The sequence below is a fragment of the Chelmon rostratus genome, chromosome 6, assembly GCF_017976325.1.
Source record: "Chelmon rostratus isolate fCheRos1 chromosome 6, fCheRos1.pri, whole genome shotgun sequence".
In the NCBI taxonomy this organism is placed as follows: domain Eukaryota; kingdom Metazoa; phylum Chordata; class Actinopteri; order Chaetodontiformes; family Chaetodontidae; genus Chelmon; species Chelmon rostratus.
The window spans coordinates 25,850,038-25,875,521 of record NC_055663.1 but is presented as its reverse complement, the minus strand read 5'-3'; the positions used below and the strand labels follow the sequence as shown (position 1 = coordinate 25,875,521).

Genomic DNA, 25,484 nt, shown 5'->3' with positions numbered 1-25,484 from the left:
CAGCTTCCTGGATCTGTGTTGGTGAACGGGTGCACGTACCTTGATGCAGCGAGCGACCAGATTGGCGATGTACTCCTGACAGCTGCCCTCGAGCCCGTGAAAGATGAGGTTTCCATACTGTTCCACCTGGACGCAGACACACAGAAACTTCATGTTCACCCTCTTTTGCCATGTTGGATATGATTCCTCCCTTATTCCATTTTCTGCTCTGCTCTGTTTGAAAAGTCCCTCTGTTGAGGATATAAACTGAACACCTAAAATAAACTGTCACATGAGAAGCTGTATCATTGAGAATAAAAAATGTTGGTTACAGCTTTATTAACATAAACTGTTGCTAATTTCCTGTTTTTATGTTGCTGTGAACTAAATTCTTCAGGTTTTGGCTTTAATCAATTAAGGGACCAGTGTGTAGGATTTAGTGGCCTCTAGTGGTGAGGTTGAACATTGTAATCAACTGAATACCCCCCTCCCCTTCCAGGTGTGTAGGAGAAGCTACGGTGGCCTTCAGGTAACACACAAACATGCATTAACTAGAGCACATATGTCAAACTGATTCCATAAAGGGCCGTGTGGCTGCAGGTTTTCGTTGCAACCAATGAGGAGCACAGCAGACCAACCAATCAACATCAAGGGATCACTTAGTTATCAGCTGAACACTGAGATCAGCTGATTATTCGATTCCAGCCTGGTGTGCTCCTCCTTGGTTGGAAAGAAAACCTGCAGCCACATGGCCCTTTCTGGAATCAGTTTGACATGCCTGAACTAGAGCCAGTGTTTTGGTTTTGTCCATTCTGGGCTACTGTAGAAACATGGCGGCCTCCATGGAAGAGGACCTGCTCTCTCTGTAGGTACACAGAGCTCATTCTAATTTTAGTTTAACACTAATGAAAACTATTATATTCCATTTCTGCCAATAGATCCTCCTGAATGTTGCACACTGGACCTTTAAGACATAACTTTGATTTCACTTGTGAGGTGCATCTGTCATCATTTCTCACATTTTATGCGTTAAACGATGAATCGATTAAACAGAAAATAATACTCATTAAAAATGCAACGCCTGCAGCTGAAACTATCTTAACAGATCCTCGTGCACCGGCGCTGATCTCGGCTGTGAGACATATTTCAGCGTCAGACTGAAGTCTCTGTGGATTTAAGCATCGGCTTACTGTCAGACACGTACAGCAGTCATGAAAAGTGGGACTTCAGACAGTTACAGATGCTGCTGGATGAGATCTCAGCCCTGAGAGTCTTCACGTTCTTTGTGTGTTCTGTCGCTGATGCGTCTTTCATCTGCATGCGCTCTCGTGCATTTTGTTGCTCTTGTAAAATGTTAATTCACGACAACAAAATGTGGCCTTGATTCCCTTCGCCTCGACACAGCCAGCAGGGGGCAGTGAAGCTCTAATCCTCTCTTTCTCAGTTCCCTTTCATCTGTCCATCACTTCATCTCTCTCTCCTCTGCCTTTCTTTACTATTCTCCCGCTGCAGACTTCGAGCTTCCTCCGTATTTTTCAACGTCTTACTCATCTAATCCCTCAATCCCTCGCAGTCCTTTGAGTGTGTTTGCATGAATGTGTGTGTGTGCGTGTGCGTGCGTACCAGGCGGACGTAGTTGTGCAGCAGCGGCAGCGGGAAGAGGTATTCCAGAGCCAGCTCATCGAGACACGACTCAGACAGACCTGTCAAACACACACACACACACACACACACACACACACACACACACAACTCACACAGTAAATCCTCAGATCCGCTCGGGTTTACACGCTCAGTGTCAGCAGCCGACAACAGCGAGCTTCAACTCTCCGCTTACATCACGCAGCTGCAAACCTCAAGGTGCCCTTGGAGTCAGGGCGTCCAGAAAGTCAGCATTCAACAGCTGCGATGCACAAAAAGTGAGCGCCGGCGTCGATTAATTAGAACAGAAACGGGCGGTCAGTGCGGCTACTTACTCACTTAACAGCAGATTAATGCTTTGTATGAGTGAGTGGGAGGAATTACAGCGGCGAGAGGTTTTAATCTGCACGCGCTAAATCAAAAGCACTGACTCATCCATAGCTCGTCCCCGGAGCCTTCGCATGAATTCAAAGCTGCATATCAGTTCCTTTCTGGTGCATTATGTTTGGGTTTTATGCGTATGAGTGATATCAACCTTATTTTCATTTAATTGATCAAATGTACTCTGAGGTGATGAGCTGTTATAGCAGTCCCCCTCCCATCACTTCGTGAGACGTCTTCTGAAGGAAGAGGGTCAGCGAGACGAAGAAAAAGAAAGTGACGAGCGAGTGGAGGGAGGGGGTGGAGAGCTCGGCTGCTGCTCAGCCTGATTTTCATGCTGCCAGACAATTGTTCAGTGCTTTTTTTTTTTTTTTTCTTTCCTGACTCAACGAGACGAGAAATGCACGAGATAAAGCGGTTCAGGGAACGGAGGCAGCAAAACAGAAGCAGCAGCAGCAGCAGAGAGTAAGAAAGATTATTCGGATATCTGTAGAGCGAGACTGTCTGCTGCTGCTGTGACTCATCTGTAATCATTAACAGCAGCGTCTCAGGAACCGTTCTGCTGCTGTTCTGCTCCCAGTTACGTCTTTAAAAATGGTGTAAAACAAAGATTTTTTTTTTAATCACTCCTGTACTGCTTGAGTATTTCATCATCAAAAAAAGGCCAGTGGCGATAACACAGAACGCCATCGTGTCATAATGAAGATAAAAACAGCACAGTGGATCTCCAGTGAGTCATTATCGGGTATAGGAGCAGAGAGCGGTTGGAGAAACGGTCCAATCAGAGCTGAGGTTAAGGATGGATGCTGAATGGGTGGCAACCACGCTGCATGCAGCTGTGCAGGCCGCCGTAAGTCGACTTTAAGAAATAACTTTTAAATCAGATCTTTGTTGGATGCTCCAGTTCAGTCCAATTACCACCATGTTGCCTCCACCTGCGTGCCTATTCATGCTGTAGCCAAAAATATTTGACTTAAAGTGAAGCAACGGAGCTGCACATATTGTTCAATTATTTTATTTATAACAAAGAACTTGGCAGTTAAACTATCTGCAGTAGAGCATCTTACATATTGTATTATTTAAGCATTTATTTAGAAAAGTGTGGGTGGGCCTCGTGGCCCCCCAGTGATCCGCCATGGATCTATTTTCAATGGATCGTGAGCTTGTGGGTCAACTTCAATAAAAAAGTAAATCCACTTATATGCAGCACTTTTATTTGGAAATACCTCTTTTAATGCAGCACAAATGAGTTTTGATTTTTGTTCTCATTTTGTGGGATAACACTGGATGTCACTATGTGTGAAATGTGACTTCACAGGACAAACCTGCTGTATGTCACATGACCGGCACTGTTAGCTGTCATCAAAATGATCAGTTGATCAGTTACAACCATTTATTAATTCTGGCTTTTAATTCGACTTTAGTTTTGACAGATTATTAATATAATTTAGTGAAAATACTTGAAAACACATCCTGTTTTACATCTTCCTTCATGCTGTGTGGCTGAGCGGGCAGATCCTGGTACTGCCTACGCTGCAGATGCATCCAAACTGATTTTGGATGCATCTTTCAGCCACCAAATGGCATTTGTTATCGGTGATGGTAGCTCTGATTGCGGCTTTGGCTCGGTGCTGCAGCATGAACGCAGACTCCGGTTGCCAGATTCGTACCTTTGAGGCGGATGGTGATGCGCTGGCTGAGAGGCTTTCTGACCAGGTCCCAGGGGGACAGAGGCAGCTCCTGACCCAGCAGCCACTCAGTATCTCCTGGAAGAGAAAAGCAGAGACGCGTTAGGACAATAGGCCTGGACACATAGCTGTTCAAAGTGCAACAAATACAGTAACAAATACTACGGAACCGTGTCTGCATAAATCATACGCACCACAATGTATAATTCATCTACACGTTAGCTTTGCAAAAGCACAGAATGTGCCTTTCTGAAGGAAACGCTGTTTCTGTTCTCCTCTAATACACAAAGCAGGAGAAACACTACGACGGCTTCTCTCTCAGGATCTAATTAGAGCAAATACACATCACGTTAGGACGTGTAAGATGATGCTTCATCAAAGGTGTTTCAGCAATTAAAATGTATGATACATTTCCTGGAGAGTGGAGAAGGTCCCAAAACTATGAGCCCAAGAACAGAGAACCTCGAGGACACACTTTCAGAGAACCACAAGATGCTGAACAGATTTTAACATTGTTTTTTCCTACCAGACTTCGTGTCTTTACTCTCATACTTCTTATAAGATGTTTGCATTAAACACTCTGTTTAATAGGACAGCTGCCTCCCAAATCCAGTCTGACATGAAGAAGTTTTTTTTCTACCTTCCGACGGGCACTTGAATGCATCAGTGTTCCTGCTCTCAAATGCATCGCCATGCAACAACAGCAACACAACAAAAACATGATGTTCATGGTGATGGATTGTAAAGCCTGTTTCCACTCTCTGTAAGTTGTGTTTAATATCTGACTGACATGAATGGAAACCTGCGGCCGCCCGGAGAACAGATGAGAATCCAATCGCTCGAAAAACCCCCGCGCCTGTTTAGAAAAGCGGTCAGCGGGACATCGCTCGTTCACCGGCAGCTGTTTCTGGGCCTCCACAGAAAAACAACGTCTGACTCAGCTTCACGTTCCACGATGTTAAACAGACGAGCTGCCCGGCGCTCGCAGGTCACAGCAGATCCAGGGTCTGTCAAACAAACAAACAAACAAAAACAGGCCTCGCTTCCTGTGCTGGTCTACAACCGCCGTACGATCCAGGAAGCACCGAAGGGCTCCAGCTTCATCTAACTGCTCGTTCTGATGGCAGCAGCAAAGGGGAAATGAAAAAAGGCCATTCGGCGGCTGAACAGAGGGGCCGACGAATCAGAACGAGGCTCAGTGACAGATGACTTTTAAAGGGGAGCAGCTCTGCAACCACAAAACTAAAGTCATAAAAGGTTCAATTCCCCTGAGGTGAAATGCAATATAAGTTTTGTCCAAGACGCCATTCGTTCTGAGAAGTTACCAAACTACTGCTGCACTTTTGTTTCATGCCCAAGAGAAACTGCTGAGTCACTAATTGAACTCGAACTTCAACTCCAACCTCGTCAGAAGTTAACGGTTGTGTCCGCTGAAGGCAGCTACGTCGACTGGACAATTATTTTCATTAGTTATTCTTCAGAATTGATCCTTTAGTCTAGAAAATTGTGAAAAATGTTCATCAAAGCAGCATCTCATAGAAGATTAGAGAGGCAGTTTATACCGACATTTGAAGAGCCGGAGCCACTGACGTAACTCTTTTCATTATTGATTAATCTGTTAAACACCACAAACACTGAAAACTGCTGATTGGGAGTGACATCATCAAATGTCTCGTTTTGTCGCACCAACAGAGGAAAAAAAAACGCAAAAGACTTCATGAAAAACAGCAAAGTCTGAAAAACCGCCACTGCAACAACAACATCTGTGTCCACATGAAAAGAAGAGACGATCAGCGATGCGTCATTTAATCAGTCTGACAACGCTCTTAATGTCTTCCTCCACCCGGCCTTCATCAGTGAGACCTTCTTTTATACACGGACAAAAACGAACCATCAAATGTTCAGAAAATTTGCTTGAAAAACGATTTTCGATACAATTGCTTAATTTTCTGCCCACTGACTCATCAGTTAATGCTCTGGTCGTTGCAGCTTTATCTACATTCTGATCAATCGATTAATTGATTGAGCTCAAATGCTGCATGTTTCCTGACTGAAGCTCTTTGTGCTGCCGCCGCCGCCGCCGCCGCCGCCTCGATCAGGACGCCGAGGGACTTTCCTGGTAAAATAAGCAGCACGTTGAGCACTAGTTGAAACAAGCAAGCAGTTGTAGTGCTGTCAAAAGGCTGCCGACAAAGTGGACGAATTAAATGAGAATTCACACACACACACACACACACACACACACACACACACACACACACACACACACACACACACACACACACACACACACACACACACTCTGAGGGAAATATATGCAGACACAAAGCCAGACACCAAAGAGTGTCTGGATGTCTGCAGTTTGATCCTGGTTGACACAGAAGACAGACATTTTCTCCTAAATTGGCGTCTTCCTCCCTCCCTTCTTCCCTCCCCCTCATCCATTATGCATCCCTCCTCCTCTGCTAGTGCTTTCTTTCACCGTCACACACACACACACACGCACACACCAGACTCGTTCGCTGTTTTGTGCAATAATAACAGTGTGAGCGACCGTAAACGTGCATCACGTGAGATGTGCCCATAGAGGTAAAGAGAGAGAGACGGCGGTCGCTGCTGTTAGAGGACATCGATTTTCTTTTTGTCAGTCTGGGGCTGAGACCTGAACTACAACACACACACACGCACACACATACACATACACACACACACACAGTAACTCTAACCCTAAACCAGCCTTCAGCTGAAGACAACCAACCACACACCGATGACATCTGATCGCCAGAAAAAAAAAAAAAAACAGCCCCTGCAGCAACACATGCACCAACACATTAATTATTCATCAATTTAAAGAAAAACAGCATCATGTGTGCGAAGCTCTGGCCGTCAGCCGCCGCATCTGACGCCGCACATCCTGTTCCAGCAGGACGTACAGGCAGCGGCGACGCGTTAAACTGCCACAGCTCAAACACAAACAGGTTGCAGCCGGTCGGGAACGATCACGAACACGAAACAGTCTGAGAGAGAATTTACGAGCATCGCTCATTAACACTGATGCAGTCTGATCCAACGTTCACGAAGGCTGGAATGGTCGGTTGTTGGTGTAACTGTGCTGAAAAGTGCTGATAGTGTCGTTACCTTCAGTAGGGGACACCTTGCCAGCGGCCCCATGCCCAGGGGACACAAATTAAGGTGGTGTCTGAGGCTCCTCCCATGAGATTCTGGGAGTCAGACACTACTTTCCTACATTCTGGCGAATTTTTATGCAGCAATTTCTGCTTTTATGCCTCAGTTTCAAAGTCATCTGCTACTCTCAACATGAATGTAAAGGAAATAAAGAGTCAGTGAGAATATTTTTACTTTTATTAATCCTCATTTGCAGCTTGCAGCGTTTGCATCAGAGTACAGCATGCTAAACTAGCCGACCACCGCAGAGTTAGCCGTGTTGTGGCTGGCTGCTCGCAGTGTGCAGCGCTCGGTAATGACATCATCCACGTCAGAGGTAGTTGTCTAGAGATGCTGGATATTGCCACCAAAGTTGTCTGGGTGAGTAACTGGGCATATTTAATGCTACAAATAAGGTCCAGGTTGTAAAAAACGAAAGTTATCCATTAAGGGACAGTGCGTCTAATTTGTCGACTCGGTCTCATACGGGACGAGTGGCGACCGTCGGTGCTGACGGGACTCACTCTGAGACGGTGGTGCTGTTTCTGTCCACCACATTTATATCAATAAAGATTAAATATTAGAAACATCTAAAACTACAGCCTGAAAAATGAGCAGAAAGTTGAATCAACACACCAAAAACTAAACATCAAAAGCCTTAAACCAGTTACAGCTGGGTGGTGAACTGGTAAATCTCCCTGCTTTTCATTGCTTTATGTTAAGACATTTTAAAGATGTCCTGTCAACTCCATAACCTGCACAAAAAAGTTGTGGCTACATAAACAGACAAAAGACAGAACAACTGGCACACAGCTAGCCCATGCTAATGCTAATCAGCTGTTTCTAAAAACTGCTGGCTGAGAGCTGAGGAGCTCCGACACGGCCGCTGCAGGCTACCTCACGAGAAGCAGGCTTCTATATGCTACAGTCCATTAACCCAAGAAGGATGTTAACGTTTCCACCGCACAGAGAGAAACATAAACCTGCAGTTAAACAGAGCGAGAGACAGCAAGCGCGAACCACAGCCAACAAGACACACCTCATCCTCGTCTTCATCACGTTCAGGTGCTGCAGGGAACAGCACAGGTGCACCAAAATGCTCAGAGGAGACGAAGAGTAGCAGCTTACACAGGAGAAAGAATGGAGAAGATACAGAAAGGCTCCTCACCTATAAGAATGGAGGCAATACTGGCGGGACTGAGGCCGAGCGGTGGGCGCTGCACCTCCTCCCCGCTCGTCGGACATTCTCCACAGAGGGTCTGGAGGTAGGAGGTGAAGGTGCGGCTGAGGGTGGAGCTCAGCTCAGACCAACGCATCGACCGGTCCACTGACACTCGGCCCAGCACCGACTGGCTGCTGGTGACGCCCCTCGCCTCCTCCTCCAGGGCCTCCACAGGACACATGGACCCCGCTCCGCCTCCACCTGAACACTGGAGACGCACCAGGACCCTGTAGGAGTCTGACGGAGGAGGACAGAAAAGGTCTTCAGAACCATGAGTAATATCACAATAGCTAACATTGATTAATTAACAGTCTGGAGCCAATCAAGGCATTTTTTTTCCTATGGATCAATACAGACAGTGATGGACAAAAGGCTTGGAAAAATTACCTGGAGCCTGAATACTGAAGACATCATGTTAAATAATGTTATATAATATACAAAAAATATATGTTTTTATTTAGAAAACAACCTCCAACATATGAGTTACTCAAAATTAAATATCAACTTCCAGGAAAAAGTCATATGGCGTTCAAGTATTTTCCAATATTCAGCTGTTTAAATGAACGATATCAAGAAATCAATCATGTCTTATATAAATATATCAATTTAATTAACTGATATTAAACGACCCAAACTGGTCCACAGACCTGTTTTGGTAAGAGCTACGATGTGTGAATTCATTTCCCGAATTAAAATAGAAGAGTGTTTTTATTTTTTGCTGCTGTACGTTGAGTTCATAAACGTACGCGTGATCCACGGTTTGTTGAGTTCTTCCTGCATGTAGACGTTGTGGCATTTTATGGTGTATTTATGCAAGTTCAGGAGCCTCTGTTGTAGATTATATTACAGTAACTGCACAGTCAATCACTATGATTACTAGTTCACAACTGATTAGCCCACTGAACATGTGGAAAACATCTGTTTTGACCCATAAGTATCTGAGATCAGTTTATCAAAACTAAATCAGATAATAACAGCAAGAAAACAGTTTCAGAGGTGAAATAAATAAATATCCAGAGCTAACATGATTAAACATGTTTGACTGTATTTGTTGAGGGAGAACAGAATCAAACAGCTTCAGTAAACGAGTTTAGAGAGGAAATGAAGCCGTATAGATGATTAACACACATTATTCCACCTTCTCTGACTTATGCTGTGAATGTTGTCAATACGGCCACGACTCAAAGGCGCTGTGATCTCAGCATGTGGTCATCTGTCTTTGTGGTGCGATCAGGCTACGTTCAACATGTCCCCAAAATCGGCACGAGTCAGCAAAATCATACTGTAACCAAACAGGAAGCCACTCACTGAGGTTTTCAAGTAGATCTTTGCAGTCATCAGTCGCCACGTCGTGAATCGTCCGGTTACATTTATCCCGCCTCTCGATGTCTTGTTCACTGTGGCTGCACAGCACCTCCAGACACTCCTACACACACACACACACACACACGCACACACACAGGTTGCTTGCCATTTGTGAGTAATAAACATGTGTACAGTATGCACGTCACAAAGGGTGTGTCGCCTCTCTGCTACGAAAGCACGTATCAATGAGCGGTCTTCATTTATATTCGAGTCAGACTCAGTCTAGTCTGGTGTCTCCTGCATTCGTTTCTGCTGAGCGCGACGTTTCAGCCGGCAAGGTCAGGTGCGCCGTTAGCCTGCCGCTGTGGAGACTGATGGCACGACTGGACGTCAGCGGAAGACGCTGATCACAGTAAGTGTAGGTAAAGAGTCCGCGTAGTGCACATAAATATGCCCTCAGCGTGGAAACATTTGAACATTACAAAGCAGACTGCAGAGGAGCAGCAGGAGGTGGACTCCATGTGGAAGGGATATTAAAGCTGTTTTCTGGTCACTAGAGGACAGAAGACACAGCCCTGATACATCGTCGCTTTATTAAGTTATAAGATAATGCACAGTAGAAATATGCAGCAGCAGTGGAGCGACATTAGCATTATTTTCAGAAGCGTTTCTGTCCACCTGACGAATGTGAGGCCAGTTTTTCTGCACGTCTTTTGGTGGGGGCAGTGTCAGGGCTCAGAGCACACAGGAAATGTTCCTCAGAGCCGAAAAAATGAGCTACAAGAGGCTGAAAAGCCGTGTGGGGAAATTCATTCCTTCCCACCTTGAGGCCCAGGGCAGCGGCCATGTGTGCAGCCGTCCAGCCGTCATCGTTTGCCTGGTTCAGCAGGGCGGCAGGCAGAGCCAGGGTGGCGGGGGGGTCGGGGGTCACAGTGGGGTCACCCTCAGTCGGGTGGCAGAGGAGGAGACGCAGCGTGTCCACGTGTCCTGAGCGCACCGCGGCGTGGAGAGCCGTGCAGCCGTCCTGCAGAGAGATAAAGGTTCACTGACAGTGTTACTGCTGATACAAAAGTATTTATACTGCAAATTTCAAATGTTTCAGGTTTTTACTGAAAATACCCCGAAGCCGTGATCGTTTTGAGCTCATTACAACCGGATTTTTATGCCTCCACTCAACTCAGCTGAGCACTTTTTACACTATTTCTTAAATTTTCTATGAGATTTTGAAATCAGTTTTTAATAAAACTGACAGAAACAAGCTCTGACTGTGCTGCACGTTCACGCTCTTAACCCAGTTTAGCGCTCCTCCATGTTGAATCATTACGTCTGACCCAACACACTGGCCAACATTTTCTGCTGTCTAAAAATACGTTTGTGCTGAAGAGGTCAGATATGCTATGGAGACTTCAGCAGCTCTCCGGCTCAGCAGGGAAGCCAGGCTGCTAAATGTGGAACAAAGCAGGCGACTAAATATAGGGTCTCATCACATGCTGCCACGGCAACTAAAGGCCCCCTATGGTTACCATGGAGACCCAGGAAGCCCTTACATTAATTATCTCGCATCAACCAGACGACCGAATCCCTGAGAATACTCAAAGCCTTCACGCGAAGCAGGACAGGTGTGACAACACTGTGACTCAAAATCTAATCTACAAACATCACCCATGACTGTAACAGACTCACCGTGGTGGCGCGCGAGCGGTCGGCTCCGGCGCTCAGCAGGACCCGGACGCAGTCCAGCCTGCCCGCCTCACAGGTCAGGAAGAGGGAGGTCTGTCCCCCCGCCGCCGCCGAGTCCACAGCAGCTCCTGCAGCCAGCAGCGCCTCCACACAGCTGCAGGGAGGGCGGCGACGTAAGACACACGAGTACCAACAAACATACAAATATATACGTACTGCACACTTACCCATTACTGTATCTGCTAGTTTTGTATTATAAGACAGGCCTGATAAGCAGACTCCTCTTTAACATCTTCTTCAACTATTTTCAGCTTATTTTACTGAACTCAAACACTCAAATTAGCATCAAGCTAAAGATTTTTTTTCCCCTCATTGAGCTGTATGTCTTTTTTCCTTTGCAAATAGATTGAGTGCAATGTTTCAACCAGACTCAGATTCCTTGTATGTGCACACAGACTCGGCTAATAAAGCTGATTGTGGTTCTAAAAGATAAAGAATATATTGGTTTATCGCTCATGTATTTATATCAATGCACATGTGGGCAGATGTCAAACAAATAGAAGAGCTGTAAATGTTTTATGGGGTGTTTTTTAATGTTATTTGACCATTTATGATCATGAGAGTTTAATATATTTTCTTGCATTTGTGTCTAAGTTTACTTATATTTCCAAAAAACACAAATATCAGCTCATGCTCTGTTATCAGATTTATGACATTCTTAAATGTTGGTGTTTGCTTTTGCTCTGAGCAGCACCTGTTCAGAGATACGGGAAGACATCAATCAGCCCTCCACCAGTAGTGAAAGGGAGACGATCATCTGAGGAAACTGAGCCGGTCTGCTAACACGACCACTGACTCACGACCTCCGAAAAAACAGTTAACCCCATAAAACAAACTCTCAGAGAGAGAGTGTGTGTGTGTGTGTGTGTGTGTGTGTGTGTGTGTGTGTGTGTGAGTGTGTGTGTGTGTGTCAGCATGCCTTCTGGATATCCCACTCTATAAATAACACTGTGATCAGATATTACAACACTGCACATTCCCCAGCTGGTCCTGGGCATCGTGTTTTTGGCAGCACAGGCACACAAACACGCCACAGCTGACAGAGGCTCTCTGGCTGTGAGCTCGAGCTTCATCCCGCCGATACATCAGGATCAATACGAGCGATCAGAACCGACTGTGTACGTCGTGACGGAGCAGATGTTTCCCAGAAATGAAATCAAGCTGGACACATGGACGACCGTCCTGATCTGGGCTCAGTTTAGCTGTGGGAAATCACCCCATAAAGCTTCACATGTGATGCGGGACTAGTCTCAACCTGACAGTCCGCACTGCACGCCGCAAAGCCGCCGGCTGACACCGAGCAGACGTGCTGGCACTGACTCTGACACCGAAACCCAACGTGGTCACCGGCGGCAGACTAGCTGTGCTCGTCTCGCAGCAAAACATATGATGAGTCATTAACTGAAAACATAAGCACAGTGACATGTTCCACCAGGCTAACTGGGTAATGTCACTGATAAATTAAGACTCGATGAGACGATCAAAAGGAAACTTAGGCAGAGCAACATTTAGATAATTGATTAACGTTTACCAGTTCAAGCTTCTCACATGTGACGATTTTCTCAGTATTATATTATTGGGAATTAAACATCTCTGGGTTTTGGATTGCTGGTCAGACAAAGCAAGCGGTCTAAAGATGCCAGTTTGGGTTTTGGGAACCTGCATTTCTTACTATTTTGACAATTAAATCTTTGTAGGATATGGTTAAAGTACTTCCCAAGGATGTAGAATATAAAATTCAATATAAACTCTCACAATGACAGAAAAATCCATGACGAAATATCTAAAGAGATGCCTGTTTGGCCCTGAGGGTGAAGGAATTAGAGAGTGATCATACTTTCCTTTGATAACACTACTTTTATACTCGTATATTCAATGTGCATATATACAGTTGATTTTATTCTCTATCCTTTTTTATTGTATTTTTTGTTCTTTTTCTATAGCTGCATTTCCATTACAGTTGTTCGCAAAATAAAAGCGATATTCCTGAAATTTCAGCAAAGTTCAAATGCTATTTGCAGGTGTTTCCATTGAACAGTGTTTTGCAAACCAGCCGAAATTCTCGTAAATTCTCGGACGTCCCGCGAGATTTCATTTTGAGGAAGATGGCCGAAAGCGTTATGCTTCCACTGACCTCGGTGACGTGTAAATAAAAAAGTGATTCCATTACACTTTTGCAATACACTTTTATATCGAAACGTCTGAAAAACCACCTCATGAGAGCGTAAAAATGTTTTAGCAATATTTGAGAGGATTTTCGAAATATAGGTGTTTCCATGACCAGTTTTTCATTGCGATATTTAGGATTTGCACATTTCTAGGGGCAATGGAAACACAGCTTACGTCTGTCTTTTACTCCTGCTGTCTGTAACAACTTATTTTCCATGGCGTGGGATCAATAAGTTTTATCTTATCTTACACTCTTTTTTCCCTCCCAGCTTAGATCAAGGGTAGTTGGCGGTTGGGGTTGGCCGTGCGGTTATGGTTAAAGTTAAAGCCTCTAGGGAATGACAGGAAGTAAGTGCAATGTTATCACAGGTATCTAAAACAACTGTGGAGAGAGTGTGTGTGTGCGTGTGCGTGTGTGCGGCAGCTCAGGACGGTGGAGTCGAGCTCACCTGCTGTGGCCGCGGGCGGCAGCAAAGTGTAAAGGTGTGAATCCATTTTCGTCCGATACATCAGCAGGTGATCCTGAAGACAGCAGCAGCTTCACACACTCTGACAGACAAAGAGAGGCGGTCAAGTAGAAGCTCATAATACCACAAAAACTGCCAAAACATCTCTGAGTGAACGAGCACAGACATACACTGTGTTAGTAACTGTGTTTTTTGTCTATGAACCCAGCGGTTGCATTCGCTGGTGCCACAGCTTCTGCTTCCACTCGCCTCAACTTGTTGTCCAACTGGACAGAGTAGTTTCACTCCATCCTCAGTTTACAACAACAAACGTTGCGTAGTATCAAGATTACATGTCAGCAATCGGCCATTTTTAAAGCGTTCTCTCCATTTTTTGGCTTCGCACCGCAGATGTTAGTGAATGTCATGTTTCCAGTGTTGTTGTTCCTCCTGTTTTCAGTCAAAACTTTGCAGTGAAGTGCATCATGCTGTGGCACTGCCACTACACAGCGAGAATAAAAATACACGACTCTGTTATTATGCGAGGGCTTGTGGCTTTTCATGTTTTCACATCGAACACTCAACCATCTGCGTGTGGTTTGAACATATCTGTCAGCCGGTTCGGGAAATGAAGGCAGCGAGGGAGGAGGGCTAAACGGGGCTCAGACGACGGGATCAGATGAGAAGGAAAACTCTTGGGAAAAGCAACAATGAAATATTGATGGCTACAGTCTGCGTGTTTGTGTGTGTCTGTGTGTGTGCGCTCTCTGTGCAGGTCCACCTATGAGCACAGCTGTCCTTCAGCTGCACGAGCCGCGTTCATGGATCAGCGCTCCTCGACTGACAGAGTGTTACTAAACAGCTCGGCAGGAAAGCGAATCCTGATAGACCTGCAAAGTGTGTGTGTGTGTGTGTGTGTGTGCGTGTGCATTCATTATTCTGCATGTGTGACTGTATGCACGCTACTACCGGTGTGTGAGTGTGTGTGTGTCAGCTGAACGAGCATGTAGCCGACACTCGCGCTGAGGTTACAGCCCCGACATGACAGTCCATCTCCTTTGATGGCAGCCAACATAATGGGATCAGCTGCAGCTCGTACAATTACAGGATTTACAACAGCGCAGGCGGAGTGTTTATCAGCAACATGTCTCTGTCCTCTCACTGCATCTTCATCTAGCTGCAAAAGGCACATCCAGGTAACAGCTTGGCAATGCTAATTTTTGCCTTTAAGCGTTAGCTTCACGAAGCATTTAGCATTAGGCTGCACAAGAAATCACAAGAGGAGTCAAAATCCGAAAACCAAGTCAAAACAAGAAGAAGCCGAGTCGCTTTGTTCATTTACTGACTACGATATAGCAACATGACAGACAGACAGACAGACAAAGAGACAGACAGACAGACAGACAGACAGACAGACATTCACGTCACAAAACACACAACCTACACTAAGCTGACATGAGGTAGGTAGAAAAAACACAATTTAAAAAATGTATGCACGTGCATAAAAAACATTGCACTGCACTATAATAATAATAATAATAATAATAAATACAATAAAAAGAAAAAAGAAAAGCAATATGAATAAATTTTGAATTAAGATAAGCTCTCACAATGGAAATTAAAGCTGAATATGTAAAGTCACTCAGAAAAATAAAGTTGATATTATTTTATAATCATTCTAAACCTCAAAAATTTTGAAGTGAATAATGAAACAATGGACAATCCTCAACATAGTTTATGTTTCTTGTTCGTTCCTATGTATTCTGATAAAGCTGCTGTAACCAGTATTTTCATATTAACAGTGGATCACATGACTACTTGTGAGTGAAAGGTGGCGCTCCTCATGATGAACCCAGAGACAATCATCAGCTGAATGCACCTGCAAGTCCACCTGTGCTGTTTTCAGCCGCAGCAGCAGCTAAATCCATCACAAAAGCAGTAAAAGCTGCTGCATGCTGCCTCTCCAGCACCAAACTGCAGACCGACAGAGCTGGAAACGACATGGTGGAAGAAGTGGAGTGGACCAAAACAGAGCTGAAAGTACAGTGAATACTGGATTTGATGCACCAGGTGGACAAAATATGACTCCAAATAAACGCTCTGTGACACACATACAGTAAAAACCCTGGTTTTCAGGAGTTTTATACAGTATAAATATTACTCACTTTGCTCGTCACCTTGTATTTTCTCTTTTCAGTCTGATAGAAACTGTCACCTACTGCTAATCACTGCAACCAAGTTCATCACGCTTCCTTCTTCAAGTCGATCTTCAGTACTAACCGAATGTTTCCTTGTGCACAACCATCATATGCTAAACCTTTCCAGAACCCCGACCTAAATTCCCTTCACTGAGGCAGACTACAAGTCAAGCTGCATGAAAGGGGAAATCTTTTATTCAAACTGAGCATTAGCATCGCATTTTCTTTTCACTGGAGGCCAACAAAAGCACAAAATCGTGTTTGATTTAGCAAAGAAATGGCAGCCCGGGACCATGTTTCTGCAGAGACTATTAGCGGTGGTAAGAAATCAGGTGGTGGTTAAAATCTCTGTTAAAAACAGAAATGTCACAGCTTTGATGGCTGAAACACCTGAGTTGTGTTTCTGCTGAACGTTTCTTGTATCGCCCACTGTGAGCTGCTCTGGAAAAGGGCAACAACTGAATGACTGAAACAGATAAATCTCCTTTGTGGAGGCGTCTCATGTCTAACCACTGAGTCCAATCTCTTTTCAGTGTAAACCTTCCTTTAATGTGCAGTAAAAGAAGATACTGAACAGCAGGAAAAATTCTTATTAATGATCTTATCTTATTAATGTATTCATAGATCGACTTTGTAATCATTATCATGGCGGTGACTTATGATGCTGTAAGGGACGTGGTCACAGAACAATCGATCCTGTGTGAAACCTTTGCTTGTATTTTGATGCATCACCCTCTCCTCATCAGTCAATACTGATCAATACAAGCCTCTGGCCATTGCTTGCACACTACTCTTTAAAATCAGGCAGCGATTCCATCCTCACCGGCTTCACCTGCGCTTTAAAAACGCGATTCAGCTGCTTAAAGTGCTGCTGGAAGAAACCTTCTGCAACCAAAAAATGTTATTTAACCAAACGCTGATACCGTGTAGCCAAGAATTCACAAATATATCACCGCTTACAAAAGTGTCTGTTTCCAGGGTCAAAGCCATGTTTTTCGAAGGTCAACAGTTTCACTGCACCCACCCCAAAAATAAAGCCAATAAAATGCTTTAATTATTAATTAAAATTTCACGAAAAGCACGAAAATTGTACACATTTTAGATTTAAAGCCCTCTCCATCGTGTCAGCAAGGACATTCTGATGGGAAAATGCTGAAACACTGACACAAGATGAATCAGATTTAAATATACTGAGACTCAAAACACTGGAACCAGCCTACAAAGTTGTAAAAATGTCAACTTGTCAACAAGATGTGACCTGACTGTAGTAGATATGCAGCTTCTGTCCATTTCTAGCTCTATAATGTCGGATATCTACTGTACCTTTAATGCTGCCACTTACATGTCCACCAGTATTGATTAATCAAACGTCAGTTACCTGTGTGTCCATTCTGAGCAGCAGCAAACAAGGCAGAGGTTTGGTTGTGGTTGTGGTAGAGGCGGTGGTCTTGGTCGAGATGATTGGGTCTGATCTCCATGGCGGTGGTAGAGGTGGTGTTGGTGGTAGAGGTGGCGTTGGTGGTGGTAGTGGTGGTGGCGATGGTGGTGGTGGTGGTCGGGTCTGGTTGGTTAAGCAGCATTGACATTAAAGTGACATTTCCCTGGGAAGCAGCTTGGGGGAGCAGGGGGCGCCCGCCGTCCAGGGCAGCAGGCCCACCGCCGCTTAGAGAGGAGACTACGGAGGGACACCAGCCTGCAGGGGGAAGGAGGAGCAGGAGCAGCACAGGTTAAACTAGGAGGAGGAGGAGCAGGAGGAAGAGGAAGCTTCTAGAAGTGCTGAGCATTGGAGAGCAAGGGTGTAAGAAGGTGGGTGGGTTGGAGGGTGGGGGGGAGAGCACACTTCAGTTCCTCACACACAGTCTCTTTTGTCTGAGCAGCAGCAGGAGTACAGAAGGAGGCTGGAGCTAAATCAACATTTACAAAGAAGAGCTAGGAGCAGTGATTTTATTAAACCCAGAGGACGACTACTGGTTTACAGGCCGGTGAGGACAAGCTCATGTTGTGCAGCCAAACACTGTTCAGATCACCTTATCTTTACTTTAAATTCTCCTGGACATCCCAAAGTTTCAAAGATATACTGTGTGTCAGGCACAATTTGGGGGAAACGTTTATAAAATGAGGCAAATTATTTGTGATTTCTGATACAGAATACACTGCATCCAATGTCATATCATCAGACAGTGTGAAAAGGAGGATTTTAACAACCTTAAAGACACTTCAAGAGAAACAAAAGAGGGTAAAAAGAGTCACAAACGTCAGCAAACTGGCAAAGATGGACATTCATTGTGATGTTTTTGAAGGGCAGCATGCTAGCTAGCTAAATAGCAAGCTAACATGCTGCTATCGATTATGATGTCCATTGCTTTTGGAGGGAAGCATGCTTTCTTGCTGTTTAGCTAGGTATGTACTGCCAGTCATAATGGCGTTCATCATTTTTTAAGGGCAGCATGCTAGCTAGCTAAATAGCAAGCTAACATGCAGCCATCCATTATGATGCTCATTGTTTTTGGAGGGACGCATGTTATCTTGCTATTTATTTAGCTATGTGCTACAAAGGCTAGGCTAATTAGCATAAGCTACACTAGCTGCACATCAACACTGCCGCATAGTAAAGTAGCACCATTCACACATTTTGATGTAAAACTGAACAATTTGAAATGACTGGCCTTTCAGCAGGAGACTGGATGGACCAAACATAAAAGAATGTGTCTCCAATTGCTAACTGTTGCTAATAAACGCACGTGTGCACTTATTTCAGTTAGTCACAACAGAAGCCATCCAGGTAGTTTCTGCTGCTGTCGCCTGAAGCTGTTCTCGGCTAAATCCCATGTGGTGGCTGGTTATGTTGTACAAATCAGTAGGATTATGGGGGATTATGGGAAAAACAGGTAGACAGGTTAAGTGACACACTGAGGTTTTGTTTCAGCTTTAGCTGGAACTCATCCAGCTGTGCCTCCTGTGGTTGAGGCTTCAGTCACTTTACTCAGCCGGTGAGATTATCTCTGGCCTTCACACCTGCTGCTGCAGATGCCTGTTCAACCAAAACTCTAAACACAATCTGAATCTTGAAAAATAAGTCAACTTTCTTATCTAACCTCTTAGAACTCCTGATTGCCTCCTCTTAATGTTGCATTTCCATGAATGTAGAAAAAATTAGCTTTTTCACCCTGCATCATGTATGTCATGAACGGTATGTTTTTTCATTGAAGAAAAATGCTGCTGACATTGATTTTAAAATTTCAATAATAATAGCATGTTTGTATGGCTGACTATTAAAGAGAAATAGTCCAGGTGTGTTCCTCATTATTTTATACACATTTCCGTGAAATTCAGCCTGATATGTTTAGTTTCTTTGAACATTTGGAATCACGACTAGAATTTTAAAAATGTCTCCATTTGAACAAGGCTTTGCTGCACAACACAAAGAAAGATAATTTACTGTTACATAGGAAAATATTATTTAAGTGACTTAACCCCTTAACGCTGATTGATTCGCATCATACCGCTTTAATCCACATTGCAGCCGAATCGCGCATGCATTCCTCTAATTCCGGTTTGTGCATATTCAACACACACCTAGGAACCTTTTGCAAGCACTGGTTTCTCGTCGGACCAGTCAAAGTGAAAATTACATCCGTTGGGTTTTGTCACAATGTAATGGTTGTAAGCCAATTTTGTGGCTGTTTTGATGAAATAAATGAATTTTGAATACACAAAAAAGATGTTTTTACTGCATTTAAGCATTGAAAAAAGTGGAGAGACAGAGAGACAGAGACAGATAGATAGACAGATAGACAGATAGATAGACAGATAGACAGATAGATAGATAGATAGATAGATAGATAGATAGATAGATAGATAGTATTTTTATTGCATTTAAGCATTAACGCCTGTTGTTGCTAATTTGCATCATATCTAAATTTAAATCTAGTGTATGTGCTACAGAAAAATTAACGAATTCCTCTTAATTTAGGATCAATTTGAAAGCAAAAACACAAAGCATTAATTTTTTTTATATAATTCTAAATAAATTCAGGCGTCAAGGGGTTAAAACAAGTGAACAAAAACATTGCAAACATGAGTAAAACACTGACTGTCCTGCTGTGTTTCAGAAAACAACAGGATCATCATTCTTCATATTGTTTACTGCGGTAACAGATTGGTATTTTCTGTCTTTTTATTTCTGAACGTTGGAACATGCAGCACAACACTGCTAAATTCAAAGCTCTTCCAGAGGTTTCTAAATACGCGGGAACCCTCCGATAAAAAGTCTGTAATTTAATCAACAAGTGAAGCGAGCTGCTGACAAACAATCCCGCCATCGCATCAGATTAAGAGCGAGATGATGGATAGCGTTCATCTTTCAGTCCAATCATTCATCCACAATATTCACACAGTGGGCACATGAATATAGATGCATGGCTCACAGACATACTGTTCCAATTATACAGCACAATTTAAAATGATTAAGCACAACAAACAAACAGATGAAGAACAGAAAAAAAGATGGAAAATTACTGACCCCAACAGTTCCTTAAACTGTTTACAGTTTACAAGGAGGCGTCATGCTAAAGGCTAGATATGCTGCTTTTACCCTGGGTTTTATATGGCTGTTCTGAACTGGGACGACAGAATGGAGAACTGCAGTGCAGAAATGTGTCTCATAGACTGAAGACAGAGACACAAGAGAGAAAAAGCGCAGCAGAGAATCTCAAGTACATAGCTAATGATAATGGCAGCTGTTATGGCTGCACTTTCTGTCTGAGTGGGAGATGGTGGGGAATAGGAAAAGCACGAAGGCTACAAAAACATATCTGGCTGCTGACAGGTGAGATTGTGGACCTGCTTTGAAACTGCGATAAATACGTCTAGGAAGGAGCAAAATGTCTCCAAACTACTCCACAGCTTTATCAGATTAGATGCTGCAATCAAATGCAATGAAATCCGAAAGGCTGGCAACACTGGTGTGAAACTTATTTTTACAAGAGAAGTTGTACAGAGGCTTGCATCTGAACTTTAAATGTCAGTAAATATCACTTGGGGGGCAGCAATCCCCTCAGACGGCCCATGTTTTAACTGATGGCCACACCAGCAGAGAGCCACATCCCTAATAATTTGCCTTTTAAGTCACTTTAAGGTCTTTTGTTCTTGGCAAAGCACTTGTTTACTTGACGAGACAGAGCAGCTATATGCTGTACTTTCATATCAGGATACTTTTGCATGCAAAGAACAGGACGTTCAAAAACGCAAATCTATTCTGTCACATTTCTCAGGTACATTTAAGGATAATTCCAGTTTATTTTAACTTTGGTCTTGTTGTCTTGTCTATGACAACTAGATACACAGTAACATCACTATCAAGATGTCAGACTGGGCAACAAAGATGAGCAGTGGGACGATCAGACGCCAACAGTTAGGCCAAATGATCAAAAAGAGTTCATTTTGAGGCACAATTTGGGAGATCATAGAGTGTATAATGTTATTACAGATAGAAATTATGGCCAAAACTATGGAAATAAGACCAAATTGTGATAAACTGGAATTATTCTTTAATCAAACAACACAGTGTAAACCAAGCATAGCACTAAAGGCACATCACAAGGTGAATTTAAATGCTAACATTTACATGAAAAGGATTAAATTACATACAGAGAGCAGAATGGACAGGAGGTTAGTGCCTGAAATAGAAAGAGTGCAGGAAGCAGAGGAGTGGTCATGGCATGCTACTGGAGGATGGAAAAGGGAAGGGGAGGAGAGAGGAGCCTCTGGCATCAGCTTCAGAGAGGAGAGGGGTTACTGGTAGGAAGGCTTTCAAACCAATCTGAGTACACAAGAGGGAAAACATCTGCTTTGCCTCCGTTCACCCTGACGTGGCTAACCTCTAGTCTAGTGGTTAGCGACATGTTGTCACTGGCTGCTGCTGATACTGATTACGACAGAGCTAACGTGACAACATGGGAGATGAAAAGTGCCCAGAGGGAGGACATATTAAGGGCAGAGAAACAGAGATGAGTGGAGAGAGGGTGCAGTGAGCGACACTGGATCTTGCAAGGTAATTTAGGTTTGAGGGACAGAGTCTGGCTCAGAGTGGCATAAACTGAATCGACCCGTGTGCTATTCTGCACTGCATTCCTGTGGTTAGCCCACTTTCCCTGTGACCTTATTGCTATGCTATACTACGCTATGCTACGCTAGGCTAGTGCCATGGAAAGACAGTTGAAGAGAAGAGGCAGTGGGGAGAACTGGAGGGAGATGGAGCATGTGGGAGCCCCTTTACCTGATGCTGTTGCCAGGGGGCTGCCTGCGGAGGCACGGGAGCTACAGGAGGATGGAGCACTAATGGAAGAGGAGGTGGATGGGGGGTTTATGGAGGAGGGGCTACTGACAGTGGTAGCAGGGCTGATGACGGGGGGGCATTCTACACATGCTGCTGCCGGCTGCCGTTGAGGGCCCCGGCCAGGCCCCGGGGAGCGGGAGGGGGAGCAGGCACCCACCTGAGAGGCCGTCAGGGCTGGGACCAGGTCCAGGGCAGGTTTGGGTGGTAGCTGGGGCGTGGCCGGTTTTAACCCAGCCCCAGGGGAGCGGCTGCTGTCCCCCACCACCTTGATGGGTGGATGAGGAGGAGAGGGGGTCTGGGAAAGCCCTGGCTTTTTGGGAGGGATAGGGGGAGGGTTTCCCCGGTCGATCCTGGCCACCGTGGGCGACTTGAGGCCAATGGGATGGCTCAGGCGGCCGGGAAAAGGGCCTCCCTCTGAGGCAGAGTGGGGCAGGCCTGGACGCAGGGGTCCGCCACCTCCTGCTGGAGGGCTGGTGAAGCGCGAAAGGACCTGTGTGACGGTGTGGCGTGCTTGCTGCTTGGCGGCAAAGTTGTCCCGGTTGGTGGGTGAGAGGTCACGGGCCGGAGGACTCTGGGATGCTGTGCCATTTTGGTCCTGTTCCTGGAACTTGTATCGGGCCGCTTGAACACGGGGGCTGACTCCACTGGGTAAACCATGGGGGACTTGGCCCTCTGAGCCATTCTCTGTCTGTGCCAGTCCTCCTGAGCTGCTGTGAACGATCCCGCGGCCAGTCGTCTTTGGCAGACTCAGGCCCACATAGTTGGCAGGGGTTGGTTTGATGGGTATAGTGAGGGGGGTCTTCTTGGGACCCTCCACCTCAGTGGGGGGCAGGTCCGTTTGGCAAGACGCTGTTCGAGAGCTGATGGGCTCTGTGGCTACAGAAACAGACGTCAGAGCTTTAGGTTTGGGTGGTGGGCCGGTGGCAGCAGCAGGTTCTGCTCCAGCAGCAGCAGGTTGGGCGACAGCACCACCATCCTTCCCATCGCCCTGTTCAGTCCTGAGCTGCTCCACCTGCTGCCGCAGACTGTGGCTCTCGGTCTCCTCGCGGCCCAGCCTGGCACGCAGCTGTTCCCGCTCTGTGTCGAACTCTGACAGCTGCTTTTCCATCTTGGCCTCCATCTGTTGGCTGCGCTGCCGCTCTGAGCTCAGCTCCTCCTGCAGCCGGCCAGAGGTGCGACTCTCCTCATCCAGGCGAGCCTGGAGCTCATCGAAGCGCTGCGACTCCTCCACCACCCGCGTGGCAAGCTGCTTGCACTCACGCACCAACATCATGACAATGTGCTTGTTCTTCTCGCGCTCGTCCTTCAGTTGCGCCGACAACTTACGGTGCTCCTGCTCCAGACTCTGGAGCTGCAGCTTCTCCATCTCCAGCTGGAGGAAAAAATACACACAAAGTCAGCGGACAGTAGCATAGATCAATGCAAGATTTTACAAATACACACAAATTGTGTCAAGAAATCATAACATAACAGTCAGCTAATTACTTAAGCAATTAAAGAAAGCTAATTTTCTTAAAGTCATTCACGGGCAAATACACTAAACACTTGCTTGTCCCAGCATCTCAGATGTGAGGACTTTCTATCTTCTGGTATTTTATCCACTAAATAAATAATTGAGACAAATCTGCAGAATTCATTGATAATAATAAGAATTATAAGCAGCAGCGCTAGCTTCAGCATTAGACGAGAGCAGATACAAGAGCACATAAATAAGCGTCTTTGGGTACAGAATTACCAAATGACAGTGAAAGACACGTGACAATCAAGTGTGTGATATTTTTTCCTCCCCTTTTTAACACAGATCATCTGCAATTAATCAAGCCACCACCCAGACAGACTGTACATACTGTACAAGCTCCATGAACCTCAACATGTATGTGAAGCAGCCAAAACTCTCATAAGACATACTTCACACACCTCAGTTGCAACCATCATGCCACCTGCCTCACCGGCACCCCATCTGTGACACACTGCCAATCTCAGCACACATTAAATTCATAAATCATCTGAATAAGAAAAAACTTTGCGTACAAACGCAGTGTTTCAATTAATTCTGTAATTGTGTATTAGATGCAGCCGATTGCATTCTGGGGTAATGCAGCCATCCAAATATGAAAACCGAGTCGTTCGTTAGTCACAAAGCTAAAATGAGCCGGAATAATTTCCTCTAGAAGAGCGTGGACAAGCCAAATTAATCAAATGAGCCAGACAACATAGCTCGATTAAAAAGACAGGCAAGACAGATGGATAAGCGGATATTTACACTAATAGACACTTTATTAAACCATGAGGTTGCTTTGGGAAAGAGTCTCATTTATCTATTCGGAGAGACACTGTCCCTGCATACGGTTGAATTTCGATGACTTGTCAAAGCCCTGGCCTCTATATCTGGAGCGCTGCTGCTATTGTTAGCTCAGAGCTGGATTCACAGAGGCTAACAAGGCTTAGCCGGGGCTCTCCACCCAATTGCAAAGACCCATCGCTCTAACAAGCCCCAAACAAAAGGGCCGACACCCCGCCACCCCTGTCCCTAACGAGACCCCTACCCTTCCCACCTCCGCTCCCCCTATCCACCATGACGGAGGGCGTATCTCCACCAGCTGATGCTGCAGAGGAGTGAGGGGTTAATAAGCAATGGGGAGAGCCCAGGGAACGCCAGCCGTTACTCAAAAGGAGGTGCTACGACCAGCTGCTAATTGGGTGAGGATTATGTCTGTTGTAAGTCAGCCTAATGCCTCGGAAGAACAAATTTAGGGAAGCTGTATCGGTGGTGACACACTGGGCAGCTAAGACCGAACCAGGCAGGATTAAGTTAGGCTGAAATATGTATAACAATGAAATAAAGCCAACACCACCGCTGATCTATGACCCACATGCAGTGCTGGAAAAGCTTTTGAAAATCTTTCAGCCTCTTAATCTGTAAAGAGGCCAGAATGGTTGAACAGAAGTGCTTGCTGGATGGTCGAGCAGCTTCAGCACCGCCAAACAACCTCATGGGGAGGCTGAATCCAATCACTTCTTTACCTTTCTCAAATCAACAGTCCCACATTCATACGCGCTGATTGGCCAAGGATGGGTCAGGTGTGTGGAGGTGAGGAAGTAAGCTGGATTCCTCTGCAGCTAAAGACCTGTTTATGTTACTGTGTCCACCGTCATCCCCATATTCAAACGATTAGCCCATCTCACCCCTTTCTATGACAAGCAGCGTTTCAC

General features: G+C 45.1%; 1 protein-coding gene across 1 annotated transcript in view; it reads right to left on the bottom strand.

Moving 5' to 3' along the window:
- Positions 1-25,484, bottom strand: part of cttnbp2 (cortactin binding protein 2) — an 89,136-nt gene that overhangs the window by 12,634 nt on the left and 51,018 nt on the right. The window contains exons 4-13 of the mRNA XM_041939344.1: positions 22,212-23,643; positions 17,313-17,627; positions 13,740-13,839; positions 11,065-11,215; positions 10,205-10,405; positions 9,385-9,502; positions 8,023-8,313; positions 3,672-3,767; positions 1,603-1,682; positions 40-126 (exon numbers count right to left, since the gene is read on the bottom strand). Coding sequence (XP_041795278.1) covers positions 40-126; positions 1,603-1,682; positions 3,672-3,767; positions 8,023-8,313; positions 9,385-9,502; positions 10,205-10,405; positions 11,065-11,215; positions 13,740-13,839; positions 17,313-17,627; positions 22,212-23,643 — 2,871 coding nt within the window. The remainder of the gene's footprint in view (positions 1-39; positions 127-1,602; positions 1,683-3,671; positions 3,768-8,022; positions 8,314-9,384; positions 9,503-10,204; positions 10,406-11,064; positions 11,216-13,739; positions 13,840-17,312; positions 17,628-22,211; positions 23,644-25,484) is intronic.